General features: G+C 44.0%; 1 protein-coding gene across 1 annotated transcript in view; it reads right to left on the bottom strand.

Moving 5' to 3' along the window:
• The window catches only part of LRRC2 (leucine rich repeat containing 2), a 351,879-nt gene that overhangs the window by 249,474 nt on the left and 84,995 nt on the right, over positions 1 to 17,410 (bottom strand). The window contains exon 2 of the mRNA XM_068271441.1: positions 13,401 to 13,555. Coding sequence (XP_068127542.1) covers positions 13,401 to 13,525 — 125 coding nt within the window. The 5' untranslated portion in view covers positions 13,526 to 13,555. The remainder of the gene's footprint in view (positions 1 to 13,400; positions 13,556 to 17,410) is intronic.

The following is a 17,410-nucleotide window of genomic DNA, read 5'->3' as shown; positions in this document are numbered from 1 at the left end:
ACAAGTATAGGTGGTTAACTAGCGTATAACACAGATGTGGTCCCCGGGTAACCGCTCTGCAAGACGCCGTCTCAGATCCGCGTTAGCCACACTATCCTGTTCCGTCCTCCGGCTCACCAGTCACGTACGCCGTAGCTCCGCCCTATGCATTTCGTCATACAATGACTCATCAGGGGCTGCCGGCGTACGTTTGACTGGCATCTAAAAACGCACCCTCGCTCCTCCCTCTCCCATCAGCAAGGAAATAGGAATAAACATAAATATAAAAATATAGAAAGGGGGATAAGGAAAACCTAGCTCCACCTCCAATCAAAGAATACAGCTAAGCTAAAAAATATCTTTAATATAAAACCGAACAACCTTCAGCGGCCGTCTCCCAGAGCTATCACCCTTACATAAAAAGACTCCTAGTCTAATACAGGACCATACCTAATCTAAACGTGCGGACCACCCTCCCCATACCCTCCCCATATAGAAGACTCCTAATCTAATACAGGACCGTACCTAATCTCAATCTGCAAACAACCCTCCCCATACACATACAATTGAACCCAAACATCGCCTCCCCGCAGACAATATTCAGTAAACCTATTAGGCAATGTACAAGTATCATAATCAGCTCATGTATTACTAATAAAACAATTGATGTCTAAATCGACATTAAGGCCATTAGGGGTCAGGGAATCTAGATCGTATATCCAACGAGTCTCCTTCTTGGAGATCTCACGTACTTTATTACATCCTCTCCAGGCTGGAACCAGCTTGTCTACACCACAGAAAGACATCAGTTTTGGATTGCACTGATGTTCCTTTTTAAAATGCAATGGGACGCTATGCGACTCAAACCCCTTCTTTATATTAACTATATGTTCCCCTATCCGTTCCTTTAGTGGTCTTGTGGTGCGGCCCACATATTGTAGGCCGCAGGGACACCAGATCATATAGACCACAAAGGAACTTGAACAGGTAATAAAGTTCTTTATTTTAAACGAACATCCATTTACTCCAGATACCACTCTATTCAATTTAACTCCATTTGCCTCCCTACAACATCTACAACCCTTACAAGGAAAAAAACCTTCTGATTGCCAACCAACAAAACGTGAGTGTATCGGGGGTGAGATACAGCTGGGGGCCAGTTGGTTCTTTAAGTTAGGGGCTTTTCTGTACACAAACGAGGGTTTTGGGGGCAGAACATCCCCCAAGATATGATCTCCCTGTAACACATCCCAGTGTTTTTTAAAAATATGCTCCATTTGTCTATACTGTGCAGAAAAATTGGAAAAAAAGGTAAAAGGGTTTGCAGTATTCATACTTACCTTCTTTCCAGAGTGAACCAGGTCATTCCTATTAGTGGTTGCTACTTCTTGTTGCAATCCCTCCAACCAGTCCCCATTATAGCCTTTCTCCTTAAATCTATCCTTCAGGACATCAGTTTGTGAAAAATAATCCCTGAGGTCGGAACAATTCCTCCTTATCCTGGTAAACTGTCCCTTTGGTACCCCTCGTAACCAATTTGGATGATGGCAACTCGTTGTTTCGATAAAGCCGTTCCGATCAGTCGGCTTGAAAAAACATTTGGTTTTAAAGCCAGTGCCTTCTCTAGTGATTTCCAGATCCAAAAAATGTATACTCACCTTACTTTGCTCAGACGTCAGCTGAATATTAGATCTTAGGCCATTGACCGAGGCAATGAACTGCTTGAAACCCTCCTCATCTCCCTTCCAGAAGATGAGGAGGTCATCTATATACCTTTTCCAAAGCACCAAACGCTCACCCCCCAGGGCAATGGCCTCTTCCTCCCATAAGGCCATATAGAGATTTGCCAGAGAGGGGGCAAACGATGCCCCCATGGCGCATCCATATACCTGTCTGAAATAATCTCCATTGTGCCAAAAATAGTTCCTCTTCAAGGCAAAATCTAGGAGGTCAACAATGAAATTTATTTGGACCATAGGGGTCCCACTATTAGTGGACAAAAAGGTTCTCACTGCCTCTACCCCCCCCCCTCATGGGGGATGTTGGTATATAATGAACCAACATCCGCTGTGGCCAGTAGGATATCCCCCTCCACACACATAGAGTCCAAGATCTGCAAAACATGTTTAGTATCAATTAGAACCCTTGGAAGACCACCCACCAGGGGCTGGAGAAAGCTATCTACATACTGTCCCAATCTATGGGTTAGTGAACCCACCCCACTCAGAATCGGTCTGCCGGGGGGCTCCACAAGGCTCTTGTGGATCTTAGGGAGCTGGTAAAGCACAGGGACCCTTGGAGCACAGTATCTCACCCCCGATACACTCACGTTTTGTTGGTTGGCAATCAGAAGGTTTTTTTCCTTGTAAGGGTTGTAGATGTTGTAGGGAGGCAAATGGAGTTAAATTGAATAGAGTGGTATCTGGAGTAAATGGATGTTCGTTTAAAATAAAGAACTTTATTACCTGTTCAAGTTCCTTTGTGGTCTATATGATCTGGTGTCCCTGCAGCCTACAATATGTGGGCCGCACCACAAGACCACTAAAGGAACGGATAGGGGAACATATAGTTAATATAAAGAAGGGGTTTGAGTCGCATAGCGTCCCATTGCATTTTAAAAAGGAACATCAGTGCAATCCAAAACTGATGTCTTTCTGTGGTATAGACAAGCTGATTCCAGCCTGGAGAGGATGTAATAAAGTACGTGAGATCTCCAAGAAGGAGACTCGTTGGATATACGATCTAGATTCCCTGACCCCTAATGGCCTTAATGTCGATTTAGACATCAATTGTTTTATTAGTAATACATGAGCTGATTATGATACTTGTACATTGCCTAATAGGTTTACTGAATATTGTCTGCGGGGAGGCGATGTTTGGGTTCAATTGTATGTGTATGGGGAGGGTTGTTTGCAGATTGAGATTAGGTACGGTCCTGTATTAGATTAGGAGTCTTCTATATGGGGAGGGTATGGGGAAGGTGGTCCGCACGTTTAGATTAGGTATGGTCCTGTATTAGACTAGGAGTCTTTTTATGTAAGGGTGATAGCTCTGGGAGACGGCCGCTGAAGGTTGTTCGGTTTTATATTAAAGATATTTTTTAGCTTAGCTGTATTCTTTGATTGGAGGTGGAGCTAGGTTTTCCTTATCCCCCTTTCTATATTTTTATATTTATGTTTATTCCTATTTCCTTGCTGATGGGAGAGGGAGGAGCGAGGGTGCGTTTTTAGATGCCAGTCAAACGTACGCCGGCAGCCCCTGATGAGTCATTGTATGACGAAATGCATAGGGCGGAGCTACGGCGTACGTGACTGGTGAGCCGGAGGACGGAACAGGATAGTGTGGCTAACGCGGATCTGAGACGGCGTCTTGCAGAGCGGTTACCCGGGGACCACATCTGTGTTATACGCTAGTTAACCACCTATACTTGTGAGTGCAACACTTTTTATTTATTAAATCAAAGTTGGTTTTACACTATATCAGCGCTCTCTAGTTTCAGTGACTGTTGGTTGGAGGATATCAAACTGAACCTGCTACATGAGCATTAACCCCCTAAGCTGATACACCTACCTCCGGGATATAGGAGGTTATTAGGGTGAGTGCGGGCACGTGGGGGGGTGTCCTGGCACTTGTGAGTGGGCTGAGGTGACGGAATTTAAACACTGGGAGGTGGTGTTGGAATTAACAACAGTGTATGCAGAGTTACGCTATGTTCTTTCCTTTTTTTGCTTTTTACATGCACCTGACGTGAAAGTTTCTGGCTGCAAGGAGTAAAGGCTTCAGCACACGGTGGACTCCAGCGCAGGACTTTTTGGACTGGTTTGGGTTTGTCCCACTTTGGAGGTCATTTAACCCCTATGTAGTTCTTCTAACTGTGAGCGCGGACATTTGAAATTAAATTATATAACGCTATTTATCGTTATAAGTGTTAAAAAATGGCGCCTGCAGTGTGCCTTACACTTATAATGCTAAATAGCATTATAAGTCTTCAAAAATGCAGAGGGCTAGTGTAAGCAGCAGGGGTCGGCGGGGAGAGAGGCAGCGGGACCCTGGAGGGAATAGGCATAGGTGGAGGATGTGTGCAATATGCATACATTACCTTGTCCCGACCGGTGATCGCTCCTTCACTTCTTCAGTTAGTTTGCTGTAGTCCTGCAGCCAGCCAATCACCATGTGGCTTCAGTCCCCGCATGGTGATTTGCTGGCTGCAGGACTACAGCAAACAGCAAACAAACTAGGAAGTGAAGGAGCGGAGGGAAGGAACGACAAGGTAATGTATGCATATTGCACACATCCTCCACCTATGCCTATTCCATCCAGTGTCCCGCTGCCTCTCTCCCCCCGACCCCCGCTGCCTATAACCGGTCCCTGCATTTTTTAATGCAGCACCGTTCCGCAATAAATGTTTCATAAAACGCTATTTACCGTTTTAATGTATCTACATTAAAACAGTAAATAACATTTTATGATACATTTATCGGGGGAATGGTGCACCATTTTTCTCCCTACGCCATTTTTAGATGGATCCGCTACCGCAGCCTAATTAAACCCTACAGGGAAGTTCATACATCCCATGTTGCTGTATACTGTGCCGGAAGTCCCTAATCTAATGGTAGCACAGAACTACATTACCGTACGTGATCCACAGCAACTTGCAGTAATCTGCATCGTCCCAGAAGTCGCTGACGCTGGGTTTTTAAATAAAAAAGTTGACGTTGTGACATCTCGGCACGCATGCGGGAAGCATATTTTTATAATACGGTTCCATGCACTTCCGCATACCCCGAAGCAGGAAGTGACCGCAAGTGCGAGTCACTTCCTGCTTGACTAGTGGCCAGACAGGGAACACTGTGCACTAACTTGGTATTCCCTGAAGGACTGTTTTTGGAGGTGAGGCGGACACGATGCGTCGCAACGCTGATGCCGGTTTGTAATGTGAAACCGGCCTCAATGTTTGATCTTCTTAGTATCCCATCTACAAAAGTCAGCTGTAAGATGCATTTGCAATGAGCCTATCCTTGGAAGAGCAACTAGCCACCTTATTCAGTGTGTTTATAACTGTAGGTTTTTCTACAGCTGCTGCTGCATCAATTTATACCGATGTGATGAAGAAAAGGTATCGTCTGTTCTTTACTGCATACAGTTAATCATAATGTCAGATGGGGCATATGCACTAACCAGCATTTAAATACTGTGCGCTAACAGCCAGTGCACGGCAATAATACCAGTACTGCCACAGATGTAGCTGGTTTGCACAATTGGCATGGCCCATGGTATGTAATTAACGCTAACCTTGCTAATATAACGCATTTAATGCTACTTCTGATATTTGCATAATGCTCATTACCAGTGGCGTAACTACAATTCATGGGGACCTCCAGCAAAACTTTGATGGGGCTCCCCAATGTTCACACCCCTTTCCTTGCCTCCTTTATTGCTCTTCATAGACTTGGGGCCCATTTCCCGAGAGTCATAAAACAATTGTGGCCACCATGATAACAAGTGTAGCCACAAAAACACCTGATCTGAACTATAATCACCTTTATCAGAGGAAAGGAAGGTTAGTAGTTGGGGGCCCCTACAGCTCTGGCCCTTCCCTGCTTTTGCAGGGGCTATTCCCCCCTAGTTACACCCCTGCTCATTTTGTTGGTGCAGTAAATATCACTGCTTTTGCACTGAAATTTTACTGCTGGTTAATTAATCATAGGGGTGTATGCACTAAGCTGTGTTAAGCAGAAAAACATGTGTAGAGTCTTACAGCATGATAAGTAGAGCAGAATGCCATACATTACATGCAATGCATAACGCTGTGCTCATCATGCGTATGACTTTACACACTTGATTCTGCTTACCCACTTGAGGACCACGATCTTAAACCCCCCTAGTGACCAGGCCATTTTTTACAAAATAGGCCACTGCAGCTTTAAGGCCTCGCTGCAGGGCCATACAACTCAGCACACAAGTGATCCACCCCCCCCCCCTTTCTAACCACCAATGGAGCTTTCTGTTGGTGAGCTGTGATTGCTCCCCCAAAGTTTATTTTTTTTATAAATATTTATTTCTTTATTTTTTTAATAAATATACCTATTTTTTATTATTTTTTTTAAATCCTCCCTCCCCCCTGCCAGCCAATCAGTGGCTTCAGTCTATGTCAGCGGATCACTGTTTTGCCACCCAGGGGGACAGCCGTGTCACACAGCTGTCCCCAGTAAAGCGATGTCTTAGATTACAGGGCTGTACAGTGTTATTAGCAGGGGCGTCTCACCCACCAGGCAAGTATAGGCGGTTGCCTGGGGCGCCATAAGGTGGTGAGGCGCCATGAGGTGGTGAGGCGCATTCCCCCGCCGCTGCTACTGTGACCATGTTTTTTTTTTATATTATATTATATTACCTCCCGACTCAGTCCCCGGTGCTCAGCATGCTACCATGTGCTCAGCAGTGCCTCCACCTCCACCTCCACTTCTCCCCAGCCAATAGAGCAATCAATACTGCTCTTCTCTGCCAGGCTCCTTCTTTAAAGCCGTGCTCCTTCTTCTCAGTAGCCACACAGGTAAAGTGTTTATCCCGTGTGGCTCAGCCTTTAACTCCGCCCCACGCCAGTCAAACCAGGAGCCAGCGGCCAGCCAGCTTATGCCCCCGACAGTCTGACCCCCCACCTGTGTCACTGGCTGCACACAGACACTGGAGGGAGACAGCCAGGGGGCAGATGCAGTCACAGAGAGAAGAATGTGATGTGTCCGTGTTGGAGCCCCGCCCCCGCACAAGACAGCAACACAGCCCGGGAGAAGGGAAGTTTCTGCTCCAGAGTAGTGATGGGAATTCCGGCTCTTTTCAGAGAATCGGCTCTTCTGAATCGGCTCCCATTAAAGAGCCGGCTCTTGCGGCTCTGAATCGGCTCTTCATTACATATCACTAAACACCACTCAGAATCGGAGTAAAAGCCCCGCCCCCGCCTCCATGACAATTCCAGACTGCTTCTCTGACTGGAGCAATCCCTCCTGCTACTGCTCTGCTCCGCCCTATACACTCCTACAAGCTGCAAGAGGAGGACTACATCTCCCAACATGCCTCAGCGCCCTTTATTGCAGAGCAAAGCAGAGCTCTGTGGGGCGGCTGAGGCATCGGCTCTTTCAAAACTGAGAACCGGCTCTTGTCGTTCGCAGCAAAGAGCCGGCTCGTTCGCGAACGACCCATCACTACTCCAGAGATGAAAAGCTGCATGCACAGGCAGAAGAGAAGGTATGCAGGCAGGCTGCTAAGAACACTTCCTGTCCTGTGTGCAGACTCCCAGTACTGTTATAACTGCTAGAATGTGCCCTGCTCTTTTGATACTAGAGTTTTCTTTGAAAGCTGGTTAGGCTGTAGGCTGGTAAAGCTGTAAACCTGTGCTTTAGTGCTGTGCTGTCTCTCCCTCTCCCCTCTCTGTTCCTCTGCCCCCTCTTCCATCTTATGCTGTCTCTACCCCTCTCTGTTCCTCTGCACTCTCTTCCATCTTATGCTGTCTCTCCCTCCCCCTCTCTGTTCCTCTACCCCCCTCTTACATCTTATGCTGCCTCTCCCTCTCTACTCTTTCACTCTGCTCGGATTACGTGTATTTTCTGGTGAAACGCTTCCACATTACGATTATTTTCTGACAACGCTGCCCCATTACGATTATTTTCTGGTGAAACGCTGCTGCCCTATGATTAATTTCTGGTGAAATGCGGCTGCAATAAGTGTATTTTCTGGTGAAACGCTGCCACCTTACGAATATTTTACGGTGAACTGCTGCTGCAATAAGTGTATTTTCTGGTGAAACACTGCCACATTACGATTATTTTCTGGTGAATTACGATTCTGAATTACGATAATTACTATTATTTTCTGATGAAACACTGCCGTATTATTATTTTCTGGTGAAACTATGCTGCATTATGATTATTTTCCTGGGGGGAGGGGCTTGGGGGGGGCCCAGGTTTTCTCGCCTGGAGTGACAAAATGACTAGAGGCACCCCTGGTTATTAGACAGCGGTTTAATTGCCGCTGGGAGGTTAATGATGGAGCAGAACTCCGTCATTCAAGTGGGGATGCGCGTGCATTGGCGTGCGTGATCCCCTGCAATCTCCGCCCCTAGCACTGCACGCCAATTGGTGCAGAGTGGTCCTGAGGCTGCTGCTCTGCTCATGCCAATTGGTGTTTAATGCCGTTTAGTTCAGACTCCATAGTGTCTGACTCTGTTGACACACAATAGTGATGGGCAGCAGTGTCTTGCACAACAGCAACATGTGCTATATTAAACACTCAAACAAGAAACTTTGCTTTGTTTAAAAAAAAAATAAAACCTGCATAGATTCGGTTTGGGCGTCTTATACAAATGACTTTTGTTAGATGGGACAACTTAAAAGCCAAGAAGCAGTTTGAAAGCATGCTTACCTTTTATAAGCTAAAGGTTTGATTCATAATAACAGTCTTTTAATAATAAATTCCCTTTAATGTGAGAGACTGGGCTTTCATCTTCCAAGATATATATTCCGCATATTCATTTTGCTCTGTGGCTGCATTTCATAGCGCTCAGGTGTTTTTACCCAGTGTACCTGTCAAGGAGAGGATTTGTTGGGTAATAGAAGTCAGTGTTTTAGCATCATTTTCATACTGAATACTCCCATCCAAGTAATAAGTTGCTGCAATCATTTTGCCTAGTATATTGGAGAGGGACACCTAAATCCTAGTTACACATTCAGCTGTCAACATTGTATACAAGGATGAACGTGGAAGGTTTTTTTTCCCCTCTTCCCAGATCAATGTTGTCTTATATATAGAAATTCGATTTGCCATGTCTGATATTATTTATGTCTCTGACTATTGCCTCGTGTTTGTTAAAGATGAACAGGAAAGCCTCCATTAAAAAACTAATATGCTTAAGAATATTTGATTTTCACATCTAATCTCCAAGACCCTTATGCCAGCGCTGGAAGCCTCCAGAATATTTTATGGCATTTTAGGACAATCTTTCATGTTGACCCTGAGGGACTTGTCAAACTCAAGAGTGGATATTAATCTGTCTCAGAAATATTGCACGGCAAATACTGTGGCAAAGTTTGTATAATTTATGGAGTATTAATGCAATTTTAGTGTTGCAGCAGAAGCTGTAAAAAGATCTAAAGCCAAAGAAAAAAAAAGCATCAAAAAATAACATGACAAAGTAGCAACTAGGGCATCTCTTCTATTTAGAACTGAAGCTAGTTTTATTTTAATTTCAGCTTTCCTTAAAAACATTTATTGCCTGAAGCACAATCCCTCCCTAGAGTGCTGGCTCTCTGATGTTCTGTCTAAAAAAGAAACTTTCAATTGAAGTCCAAGCAGTTGTTTGCTACTGGCAAATCATTGATCTTTATAGTTCCCTTTAAACATGTTACACAGTATATTTTATAATATGTAAAAATTAGGTTATGCTCATAAATCTCTGTTGATGCACCATATTGTTCATTACACATCGTGTCCGCTTTTACCACGGTCAGATAATGCTATCAGCCATGAAATCTCTGAATCAGCACATTTGTACAACTACATGCAGTAAGTTCATTAAAATGAATATGAATCATCTTTAAACAAGCACAGAGCATTTGTAGGTGATGCATTTTCTTTTGCCTACAGCCAAAGACTTAGCAATTTTCATAGCACCAAAGGTCAATTTTCCCAAGGATATTTTTCTGTTTCCTTGAAACACCCCATCATGTAAATTCTTAAGCTCTTTCGCATGTGACTGACAATGTATGAAAGTAAATTGCTTCATTGACTGATTCTTCAAGTTTAATGATACCTTCTAAATATTCTTTATCAGGGATGAACAAACAATTTTTCAGATAAAGTAATCAATGGGGTCATGGGTTACTTGGCAGATGTACTTAGCAGAAAATTCCCTTTCCCCTTAAGGATTAGAGCAATTTTGACCTCTCAGTGCTCCTCCCTTTCGCCAATAACTTTAAAGAGGACCTGAGGTGGTATTTAATGGAGGGATTGGAGGGAAGTGACGCGGGCGGGTAGCACCGATATGGAGGAGGCGGGGGAGCGGCGCTAACAGACAGCACATAGGTAAACATTGTGCTGGCGACACGCTGTGTGTCGCCAGCACTGCGGGGGGTATAGCGGCGCGCAGGGGGGTCCTGGAGGCACACCATGGGGCAACGGAGGCTGGTGTTAGTGTGCACAACCAGCCTCTGTGCCCCACTAACATAATTAAATCCCACCTCGGGTTCTCTTTAAGCTTTATTTACTTATCACAAGGAAATAATGTATAGCTTGATTTTTTCCACCACCGATTAGGTTTTCTTTGGGGGGTACATTTTGTTAAGAAGTATTGTGTTCTAAATACATTTTAATGTGAATAATAAGAAAAATTGGGGAAAAAAAATAAGTATTTCTAAGTTTTTAGCCATTATAGTTTTAAAATAATACATGCTACCGTATTTGTATATTTTTTTTTTAATGTCACTTTTTTTTAATTAAAGTGTTTATTTCGGTAACTATGGGAGGGGAGGGAAGAGATCAATTAATGGGGTATTATAAGTATTTTTATTTAATTAAGTATGTAGGTGGGATTTTACTATTTAGCCACTAGAAGTTCCCCACTTTATTCCGATTGAGTATTTTTTACTGCATACATGTGTTACAGGAAGTAACACGTGTATGCTCTACTTTCACTTTTGTCAATGAACACCAGCATCTCATTGAGCGAGCAGTAGCATGCACAGTGGCAGTAGATTAATATCTACGTCCCCGGGACTTAAGATGAAGTCCTGCTGGGCGTAGATACATTGTGCAGTAACTACTTAAATCCTTCCAGTGCATTAACCCTCCCAATGGTGGTGTCTATCCTTAACCCCCCATGGTGGTGCTTAACCCTCAAACACCCCCTCCCCGGAGTCTAACCTTAACCCCTCCCCATTTAGAGATGGTAATTAGAGATGGCCCAAACGGTTCGCCGGTTAATGGTTCCCAGCGAACTTCTGTGGTTTGCGATCGCGGAGAATCGCTAACTTTTCTGGAAGTTCGGTTTGCCCTCATAGTGCATCATGAGGGTCTACTTTGACCCTCTACATCACATTCAGCAGGCACATTGTAGCCAATTAGGCTACACTAACTCCCTCCTGGAGCCCCACCCCCCTTATAAAAGTCTGGCAGCGTCAGGCATTAGACTCACTCGTGTGCCTGCATTAATTAGAGAAGGGAAAGCTGCTGCAGACTCTCATAGGGAAAGCTTAGTTAAGTTCTTGTAGGCTTGTTAGCTTGTTCCTTGCTGATTCTTATTGCTAAAAAAGCACCCCTCAACAGCTCTTTTGAGAGCTAATCTTGTTCTTGCGATCTATTTTTTTTTTGTGTGTCCCACTAAAACTTTTGCTGCATAGACTTGGTAATTCCTACTGTATGTGCCACTGCCAGGCCCAGCACATTCAGTGACTACCTGTGTGTGTGCCAGGTGCACATTGTAATACTCATCACTGCATATACCTACCGACGTGAGTGCACGCAATGTCACTGTGCCTGTCAGGTACCTGTGTGTGTGTGACAGGTGCACATTGTAATACCCATCACTGCATATACCTACTACCTGTTGTTCACTTCAGTGCACCCACCTACCTATGTGAGCGCACGCAGTGTCACTGTACCTGCTCGGTACCTGTGTTTGTGTGTGACAGGTGCACATTTGTAATACCAGTCATTGCATAATTGTTCACAGTACCTGTGTGACCGCACGCTGTGTAATATACCACTCCGAGCATACCTGTTTGTGGTGATACCCCAATATATCACCACACTGTTAACTGCACATTGTATTGTAATACCAGTCACTGCATACCTCTCACTGCATCTGTGAACTGCACATTGTATTATACCTGGCAGTCAGTGCATACCTTTCACTTGAATGGATGGCAAACTTGCCCTCCATAACAGATTCTTGTTAAAGGTAGTAAAGTCGATCAGTGTCATATACAGCGGGGCCTCAAAAGTCCTCCTGTATTGTTATTTTTTGTCACTACCTCTGGACTTGCATGCCATGCCTGCTGCCTTCCTTGGATGTGTGGTGGTAGCCATTTCTCAGGCTCCAACTCCAGACCGGAATCGAACCCTGACTCTCCGGCCGTATGCTTTCTTTAACAATGGTAGAGAAAGAACCATCAACAGTATGAGCAGCGATGAACTACTGGGTGCGCAGGCTTGACCTGTGGCAAGAGCTGTCACAATTTTCCATCCAACTTCTGTCTTGCCCTGCCTCAAGTGCCCTGTCAGAAAGGACCTTCAGCGCAGCTGGAGGCATTGTCACTGAGAAGAGAAGTCGCCTAAGTCACAAAAGTGTTCAGTACCTGACCTTTTATCAAAATGATTGAGGCATGGATCCCGGAGGGCTACTGCCCACCCCAAGACTAAGTCAGTCCCCACACACAGCATCTCTGTCTGCACGCCGTGTGACTGCCTGCCCCGGCCAAGACTAAGTCGCTCCCCACACAGCACCTCTGCCCGCAGGCCGCTTGACTGCCTTCTCTACCACCACCAACAGGGTCCAGGACTCCACTATAATAATTTTTCTGGTGCGTGTACATGCCTGCCTAATTTTTCTGGCTGCACTGCAGCTGCAATAACAAAACAAAAGGCATGTACATGTGCCAATTTCCCTTCGTGATCATTACTTTGCTGCGGTGAAGGGGCTTGCATCGCAATGAAGCAATGACTGATGGCTATATGAGTGTCTCTGGGGCACACCCAACATTATAAGGTAGTTGCTTTATTGTGGACAGACCAAATTTGATCAGCTGGACAGCCACTGTTGTTCTATCATTGAGCTGCCACAGCCCGGCGACCATATGGTCTTGAAAACCGCCACGGCCTGCACTCTCGCCATGGTGCGCACCAGTCCAGCACGGCCGTCACTACACAAACAGCTGTTTGTGGTGCGTTACACAGTGAGTTTGGTGTGTCAGTGTAAAGCAGTACTCTAATTACACTCTCTGATTGATGTATACACATGCAAGATGTTTTAAAGCACTTTAGGCCTCCAATTTAGCATTCAATGTGATTTCGTCCCTTAAAACGCTGCTTTGCATCAAATTCAGATTTTTCCCCAGGACTTTTGGCATGTATCCCACTCCGCCATGCCCCCTCCAGGTGTTAGACCCCTTGAAACATCTTTTCCATCACTTTTGTGGCCAGCATAAGTGTTTCTAGTTTTCAAAGTTCGCCTCCCCATTGAAGTCTATTGCGGTTTGCGAAATTTCAGTTAGTCAGTGAGATTGTTGTAGCCAGAATGTTTGAAGAGAGGGTTTTAAACATTGTCTTGCATTTTACTTAATTGCTCAGCCACTTTCAACACTTCCCCTATATTACATTATTTTGATGGCAGAAAAACAGTCTACAGTAATATCATACATACTTATTAGCGAACTTACTTTTCTAGCGCACTTTTCTCTAATCTTTCCGTCTCTTTTTTACATTGTTCCTTATATTTCTTAACACGGGTTTCCCATAATCTTCTGATATGAGAAATATCAATTACTATGGCTTCAAAAGTCATGGCCTCACATCCAAATTATCTCCAGATGAGCTGCATGAAAAGAAGAATAAAAGTACACAATTATTTTTTCATCTTACAGTGGTTTATGATACTACATTTCTGATGTGGGGCTATAGTGTTCTTGTACTGAAATTGTATGTTTTATAGCAGGAAATATGGTACTCTATTACTTTCTCTTGTTACTGAATTATGATCCATTTAAACAATTACTCCATTTATTGCCAGTCATTCATTATCAAATTTTGAAGTACTATATTACATATATAAAAAATGGAACAAGTAATAGCAGCCTTATTGCTGTAAAATTGAGTTGTTTTCATTCTAGAAATATATAGATGTCAAGTGAAAAAATATTAGAAAGAAATCTGTATATGGAATTAAACTTGTAGAACTTCAAATATGCAAAATGCTGCCCCGTGTATTAGCTTAGCATTAGGAAATTACCAATATTATTATTATTATTATTATTATTTTTATTTATAGTGCACCAACATATTCTGTAGTGCTGTACAATACACAAAACAGACAACAATAATAGGGAACACAGATACATGAGCAGTTCAACATACTGTACAATCAGGACAAAGAGTGACACAAATACAGATACATACAACTGATGTGTAGTTTGAATAACATGACCAGCAGTGGGATTCAGAGGTTGTGACCACATCGGGGCCCACCCTCAACCACCGTATTAGCCCTTTATTGATCCTGTGCTAGTAATAATCACTTCTTTAGATGCTTAGAATAGTAGCATTCATTAACAAACTGTTCCTTACACCTTCTTGCCTCTCTGACACTGTGTGGTTGTCCTTGGCGGGAGTGCAATAGAGGTTATGTATAGAGTGCTTGGGGGTGGGCCTAATGTAAAATTTGCAGTGGGGCCCAATGTAAAATTTGCACCGGGGCCCATAGCTCCTTAGCTATGCCACTGATCACCAGTGCTGATAGATGTTAATTTGATAAATTGCACAGAAACAGAAAAAAAAGGGGGAGATCACTTCCCTTGTGAGCTTACAATCTAGAGGGTAGGGGGTTGGGACACTGGGGAAGTAGACAATGGGGTTAGCAGATGAGGCAGTGAGATAAAAATTTGAGCTATAGCAAATTATAAGCTTGTCTGAATAGTTGTGTCTTGAGGGTATATTTGAACATTTCCAGTCTTGGAGCATGAAGTACAGGCCATGGAAGAGAGTTCCCAAAGAGATGTGACACAATAAAGAATTTTAAGGATAAAGCGCATTAAAACTAAGACCCAATAAAATATCCCCCAGGGGCTTCCCTTAGCTGCTTATACAAGCTCTTGTTACATGGTTTTAGGATGAATGTGAAGTCAAACACAAAGCTGCATCTGTATATAAGGTCATATACAAATATCCTGTCCTACTCATGCTTCCTTGCTACTGCATTGGTGTCCTTTGCTCTCTGTGTGCAAACACTCTTCTGGCCTCAGTTTACTGACTGTAGTTGGGTGTGTGTGCAAGTTTCTGGAGTGCAGTATAGGACTTTGCACATGCATACACAAAGTCCAGCATGTAAGACAACAAAGGAAATTCGAGCGAGCGCTGTAATAACAGCGCAGGAGATTTGGGCGCAGACGGCTCCACCATAGACCATAATAGGAATTACGGCTATAGCGGCGCACAGTCAGTAACTTCGGCACCATCAGAAGACGGAGCTGAAGTTGCTTTTTTAACACTGTAATTCGGCTTCCAGTAATAGCTGGAAACCGAATTACATCGTTCCTCAATATCCACGTGAGCCTAGAGGGGGAATAGTATTTAACACCGCAGCAATTAGAGAGCCCCAAATAGTGTGATAATGTAGGTATACAATGGAAAAGATTAAAAATACAATTTTTACTCATAAAGCTGGGTTGCAGTTCAGGGCTACCACTGTGTGCGTAGATGGGAAAAATAATCCTGTCCCCACTCAGGCTAAAAAGTTGCTCTCCGTAGATAGAAAAAAGGGTAAACGCCCATCCACCAAGTGGATATTCAATGTTTTTGTATGTATACAGAGGCGCCAGGCAGTATAAAATATATTAAAAACTGTTTAAAAGTGGAGGCATAGTGGACTTGCCTCCCCACAGATGACACGACAGCAATCTATCGTAAAAAAACGTATACAATATTTATTCTTACTCTGCAATGCGTTTTGCGGGTCCAACACCCGCTTCCTCAGGCAAGGTACAACAAGGAGCAAAACTAAGAAAGTGTCCTGACACTTTTTTTGTAAGTCCACCATGCCCCCCATTTTAAACAGTTTTTAATATATTTTATACTGCCTGGCTTCTCTGTATACATACCAAAACAAAGTCCAGAATGTCACTGGGAGGGAGAAGGCGCCCCAAAAAATAATCATTGATGTAATAAACATAAAATGGCTTACCTTTTAAAAAGAAGGGGCAATGCCAATATAAGAAAGACATTTTAACAATCAGACACAAAAATGATAACGCACTTCGCGGAGCACAGTCTGCTTCCTCAGATCAAATAAAGCAGTGTCTGGGTAGCCAAGGTGCAGAGCTTGGAGCGCCTAAAAGAGCTCTTGACTCTGACTTGACTCTGATTCCTGACCGGCACACAGAGATCAGGCTGCAGCAACATCAGAACTACTGATCCGCATGGCACGAGTAGCTGAAATCTACGCCCTGGCAGGACAATCAGGCCATAAACAAGGCATAGATTTCAACGTGTGCATATAATAAACGTTCCGGTTAAATAGGGTGCCAGATGTAAACGATATGGAAGTTATCATTTAGTAAAATGGGTACCAAGATATGATGTTAAATATTGTTTATAATGCTAATATTCTACTACTAGTGACCTAAGCCAGTTTAAAAACGGGCTCTAGGTCTGTCGCCGCACACAATCAGCTGGCCGGTCGGCCCACCTCCTGGCCCCTGCATCCTGTCCCAGTGTCAGTGCAGGACATGCGCAGTAGCGCAAAAGCACTGTTATGAAATGCAGGGACATTTATAGATTATTAGGTAGGATTCCCAACTGTAACCTCTATTTTTACGTTTACTAAAATGAGGACCAATAAAAGTAATAACGTATTGTTTAATTTACCAATACTGTACCACTTCATTCATAAAATAAAATATCTTTAATACTTACTGTAACGATCGGTGAAGCACAGAGAGGATCTGATTACCGGTGATCTGCAGTATCACTGGGAATACAGATGTATACCAGATTATAAGTGATCTGCAGTATCACTGATAATCCGATATACTCGCTAACCTCTGTTCACCTGAGTAGAGTGTAGTGTTTGGTGTAACGGTAACACTTAGAGGACTAGGCCTCAGTGCAGCAAGGAGTACTGCACAGATTCCTTCCGCAGACCTGAGCTCTCCAAGACGGGAGGAGTCAGACTGACAGTAGGAAGGATGGTCTGAAAGTGACACTCAGGAGGAGGTATCACTGACAGGACGGGGAACCGCCTCCAATAGTAAGGTCGGTTCTCGAGGTCGGACAAGCCAGGTCGTACACACACGGACAGATACAAGATCAGGAGGCAAAGGCGGAGTCTAATTACAGGCAGGGTATCGGCAACGGGGTATCAGAAATATCGAGGTACAAAATCAGGAGGCAGAAGCAGAGTCTAGGAACGAGCCGGGGTTCGGCAACAGAGTATCAGAAATATCGAGGTGCAAGATCAGAGTTCAGGAGGATAGTCAGGCAGGCAAAGAGTCATAACAGATAATCACAATCAAACTAGTACTTTAGCTATCAACAGAATCTAGCTAAGTGTAGGATTACAGCTCCAGCTGGTCCCGGCACACTTGCGGATCTGACTACGGATCTGGGTGCTCCCGCGTATGTGATCGCAACGCCAGACAAGGAACAAGTGAACAGCCAGCAGTATATATACCCAAGG

Source organism: Hyperolius riggenbachi, chromosome 1 (genome assembly GCF_040937935.1).
Source record: "Hyperolius riggenbachi isolate aHypRig1 chromosome 1, aHypRig1.pri, whole genome shotgun sequence".
Taxonomy (NCBI): Eukaryota; Metazoa; Chordata; class Amphibia; order Anura; family Hyperoliidae; genus Hyperolius; species Hyperolius riggenbachi.
Note: the sequence above shows the minus strand (reverse complement) of the source record. Positions and strands in the feature narration are given on the sequence as shown.